This window comes from Bombyx mori, chromosome 20 (genome assembly GCF_030269925.1).
Source record: "Bombyx mori chromosome 20, ASM3026992v2".
NCBI classification, from domain to species: Eukaryota; Metazoa; Arthropoda; class Insecta; order Lepidoptera; family Bombycidae; genus Bombyx; species Bombyx mori.
This window is the reverse complement of record NC_085126.1, coordinates 25,710-30,972: the sequence shown is the minus strand read 5'-3', so window position 1 is coordinate 30,972 and position 5,263 is coordinate 25,710. Positions and strand designations below refer to the sequence as shown.

General features: G+C 45.3%; 1 protein-coding gene across 1 annotated transcript; it reads right to left on the bottom strand.

Annotated features, from left to right (window-relative positions):
* Positions 1-293: 293 nt before the first annotated feature.
* On the bottom strand, positions 294-3,734 carry LOC119630049 (uncharacterized). Its single transcript, XM_038018112.1, has one exon. The coding sequence runs from the start codon at positions 3,732-3,734 to the stop codon at positions 294-296; it is 3,441 nt and encodes a 1,146-aa protein (XP_037874040.1).
* Positions 3,735-5,263: the final 1,529 nt, after the last annotated feature.

The window sequence follows — 5,263 nt, the reverse complement described above, 5'->3', positions numbered from 1 at the left end:
GGCGATGCAATCGGAACTGGTTATGTGTTTTGCCTGTAAATGGCCATCCTTTTATATTTATTTCAGTACCCCATCTCGCGACGCGCTATCGACGCGCCACTTTCGGGGGTCCCTTGATCTGTATGTTACCGTAGTGAAAGCGCTCCACAAATCGTTCCTATTGGTCTATTTACATTCTCTGATCTGATACACTAACATATTGCATATAAAATAATTGAAGATTATACATTTTTGTTACGTAATTACTTATCAACTATATTAATTCTATTTGTTTCATAAAACTATTTAAAATCCTATTTCGTCCTGCACATTACTCCCGCCGTGCGAGTCCGTCGCATTATTCTCGGTGCAGGATGGTCTTCTTCGATGGGCAGGATCAGAAGTTTTCTTACTGGTCTCCGTAGAACTTGGTTTTGATGTCTACGGTACGCCCCACGTTGTCGGGACCTGGATATATCGCTATCATTTCTCCCTCGCATGCGCGTGTTTCGTGGCAGGCATTTCCACTTTTCACGGCGACGCTTCAGCCATGAAGCTCCCGTCGGTGCTGAAGCTGCTATATTTACTTCACCCATCGGTTCTGTAGTTTCTGACGCCGATTCCGTCGGCCAGGAGTCCTCTCGTTGGCGTAAGAAATCTGGCCCTCTGAACCATCTATGTTCATTCTGATACGGCATTGGGACGTCTCGGGTCACGTCGTCGGCTGAGTTATGCTTCGTGGGTAACCATCGCCTCCCGTTTACTGTTGCACTGTCTTCTATAGCTGTCAGGCGTTGGGTGACGTAAGGTTTGTACGAGCGTGATCCCGTCCTTGTCCATCTCAACACTATCTTACTGTCGGTCCAGAAGGTCTTCGAGGTCGGCTTTCTTTCGTGTTTTCGACGAAAGTCTGTAGTTGTGTGTACTTTTAAACTTTTGAAGCTGTTCAAGTAGTCGTCGACGTAGTATTTATTCTGTATTGCGGCTGCCGCCTCCGGGTGCGTGGCTTCATGTTTCTGGGCGTTCAAGTTCTTTACATATATTGCTGTGGAAGGAGAACTTGACGCACCAAAGATCAACGAGGTCATTCTGTATTCTTCTGGGGGCTTGTCATCTCGGCGATCTTTGCGCCAGAGATAGCGGAGCGCGTCTCTGTCTTCATGTCTCAATTTCACTTGCATGAACATCTCCTTTATGTCTGCTGTTACTGCTATATTATGCTGTCTAAATCGCATTATCACTCCTGGTAGTGATTGGAGTAGGTCCGGTCCCTTAAGCAGCATATCATTTAAAGCTACCCCTCTTGTTCTGGCGGCGGCGTCGTGGACGACTCGGAGTTTTTCCGGCTTCAGGGGGTTCACGACGGCGAAGTGAGGTAGATACCACGTTCTGTTCTCTGTTTTTGTTTTTGGAGCGGGCTCTGCGTAGCCTTTCGCGACGAGTGCTTCCATCTGTTCTGTGTATTTTTGTTTCAGTTCCGGATTACGATCGAGTTTGTTTTCTATATTTATCAGTCGCTTTAACGAGTTATTGTAGTTGTCTGGTAGACTGACATTATCTGTTTTCCAGAGCAGAGCAGTTTCGTATCTTCCATCTGTTGTGTGGACTGTATTGCTGTTGAGGATGCGAAGCGCCTGTTCCTCTGGGTCTGTTTTTGGTCTTCTTGGTGTGATGCATAGCGCATCCATAGCGAAATACTGTTTTACCAGATTTTCTATTTTATCATCTTCCTGGGTTTCGCTAGCATGATTTATGTAGTTTATATGGTGGCCTAGGGTACGAGTGCGACCTCCATGCAATACCCAGCCTAGAGGTGTCAGTGACGCTATTGGCTGATTCCTGTTGCCTCGTCTAACTTTCGAAGCTAGTAACATGTGCCAGTTGTCTTGGCCAATCAGTATTCCAGGTTTCGCGTTCTCGTACGTGATGATGTCACTGATGTCTCGTAGGTGCGAATACTCATCTATCTGTTCCTTTGGTATTTTTTGTGCTGTTACTTGTAGGTCGTTAACTGTTCTCGCTTGTATTATTTCTTTTCGACTGTTGAGGCCTCTGAGCGTGAGGTTGACTCTTCTTGACCTTGTTTCCGTTGATTTTATGTTGTTAATCGCCTGTATGTGTAACGGATCGATTGATCCTGTTATTCCAGTCTTCTTGCAAATGATTTCGTCTATGAGTGTCACCGTCGATCCATCGTCAAGCAGCGCGTATGTATCAACCGTGCCTATCGGTCCTTGTACTTGGACTGGGATTATTTTCAAATAGGACTGTTTCTGTTTTCCGGTCCAAGCGGAATTAATGTTCTCTGTTGTTTCCTTGTTACTCTTGTCTGTTTTTTCAATTTTTCTGTCGAAGTGCAGCATCTTGTTGTGAGTGTATTTGCAATTATTGATGCCACACGTCTTCGGTTTACAGTTGTGGGTTTTATTCTTATACTGTAGACATCGGAAACACAGGTGTTTATTCTTAGCGATGTCCCATCTTGTGTTTGAGTCTGCCTTCTTGAATATGTAGCAGTCTGTTGTGGTGTGTTCGGTGTTGCTACATAACGGACATTTAGCTCGTGATGGCTTCTCACTGACTATGTGCACGTTTTGTGTGCGTCTGTTATGTTGTGCGGGCTGCGAGTAGTGCCCCGCCTGTTCAGGCTGTGCATAAGGGCTGCACAGTTCGGCTTCTCTTTTCATGAATTTTTCAAATTTAATCAGATCCGGATCCTCCTTCGGTTGTATCGCGGTGAAGTCGTAGTATCGGTAACGTAGTGTTGGTGTGAGTTTTTCTAACATTGTTTTGGTAGTTTCCGGATTATATAAGTAATGTGTGCAATTTAATGCAAGAAGCGTAGCTACGGCGTTGGTCACCTTACTGGAGAATATACAAATGTCTCTTGGTGTTTCTGTTAGTCTTGGCAGAGCTCGTAGCGTGTCTAACTCCGTTATGGCTATCGTTTCCGGTCTTCCGAATCGCGCTTCTAGACTTCTTATGACGTCGGACGGATCAGCGTTTGTTATAAGTAATCCGTCAACGGAAACCCTTCCTTTCAGGTTCCTTCTGAGTCTGTTTATATTTTCTGTTTTTGTGAAGGAGTTCATTGTTTCGTGATAGGCTGCGCGAAAGGATAGCCAGTCTTGGTGATTGCCGTTGAAGAATGGCAACTCTGTGTATCTTGGTTCGCGGGCGGCTTTGACGGCGAGTGTTATTGCTGCGGTTAGATCTGAGAAGTCTTGTTTGTCGCAGGTTCCCGCCGGTTTTTCATTATGCTGGTCGTCATTTTCTGTTTTTGTGGGTTGGGTTTCCAGCCACGTGCCCACTCTTTCATCGAGTTCTGACTTACTGTATTCTGATTCGCTGTTTTCGTCATCAGATCCAGCTTCGAGCGTGGCCAGTCGGGCGGCTGCCAATTCCACTTGTAGTCGGGCGAGCTCTTCTCTAGCTTTGGCTATCTTCTGTTCTTTTCTGTTTCGCGACCGGTCAGTTTTGACTGTACCGGCGCGCTGTTTTGTTGGTACGTCATTCTGTTTGACTATATACTGTTTGACGGCCTCTGTTTTTGAGTTCCCAGGTTTCTCTGCGACTTTCATCGTGGCTTCCATGTTGGCTGTTGCGCACGATGATTCTGCTGTGGGGGCTACCAGACTCATGACTGTATTCGCGGTTGTTTCTGTCCACACGCTCTGTATTGTAGCTGTGGTTTCTGAGGGCGGCGATTGTTTAGTTTCGATCCGACCTCTTCCTGTTGACCGCGTTATCGGCATTGTTCCAGTTTCCTTTTCAAAACGTATCCTCTACCCGGCTCGAGAGAATAATGAAATGTGTCCTCTATCCGGCTCGAATGGACCATGAAATGTACACGACCCGGTCTGTATGGCTGTTTCCGAGTCGTGTAATAATGTTTTCTGCTGTCTGTTTGTGCGCTGGTAGAAGACGGCTGTTTCTTTCGATGGGTTTCGGCTTCTGTAGCGAGGTTTCACAGGTAACTGTCTGGTTCACTGGTAGCTGATTCACTGGTGGTTTTCTGATAACTGTACTATTGGAGAACTGCTGGTAACTGTTTCTGTCTTGCTGATGTTTCTATGTCGGAGATTCGCTGAGAACTGTTTCTGTCTTGATGATCTGCTGAGAACTGTTTGTTTCTTGATGTTTCTATGTCGGAGATTCGCTGAGAACTGTCCTGTTTCTATGATGTTTCTATGTCGGAGATCTTCTGAGAACTGTTTCTGTCTTGATGATCTGCTGAGAACTGTTTTTCTATGATTTTTCTATGTCGGAGATTCGCTGAGAACTGTTTCTTGATGTTTCTATGTCGGAGATTCGCTGAGAACTGTTTCTGTCGAAGATCCACTGAGAACTGTGTTTTGCCTGTAAATGGCCATCCTTTTATATTTATTTCAGTACCCCATCTCGCGACGCGCTATCGACGCGCCACTTTCGGGGGTCCCTTGATCTGTATGTTACCGTAGTGAAAGCGCTCCACAAATCGTTCCTATTGGTCTATTTACATTCTCTGATCTGATACACTAACATATTGCATATAAAATAATTGAAGATTATACATTTTTGTTACGTAATTACTTATCAACTATATTAATTCTATTTGTTTCATAAAACTATTTAAAATCCTATTTCGTCCTGCACAGTTGTCGTTAACCAAGCTCAGCGCAGGAACCACCAGGAACCGACACCCTGCGCTCTAAAATATACACTAACAAAGTACAGTTAAAGTTACTTGATATTTAAAAAAAACAGGGTACAAGGGCTGCCCCACCCTTCAAACTGAAATGCATAACTGCTTCACGGCAGAAATAGGCAGGGTGGTGGCACCTACCCGCGCGGACTCACCGCACGCCCTCAGCACTTTCATTTGGACTAGCATCTAAACCGAAGCATACAGTGTAAGCTCTAGTATCGTTTTAGTCTGTATGAAAATGGCGCTAAAGCTTATAACTAGAGCAGTGCCGACCGATAGACCACACTGAGCACTGAGATGAATGCTGTCATTGTACGACCCTCGCACTAGGCACGGTCGCGCAGTCGCCAGTGCATCTCCGTACGTACGTCTAGTTCATAATTAAGTAAAGTTGGCTACATTAGTACGAGTGCTGATTAATTTTTGATTATAAGGTGTCGAACACACCGCCGCTGGGCGTGCCTCGTACTGTCATTACATGTTACAGCCGAGATCATTAGTATAACGATACGGTACAGGCGCACATATACGTACACTCATTACGTATTGTGGATCGACACTCAAACCGTATCCACTGTATACGAGCCGACGGTAGAG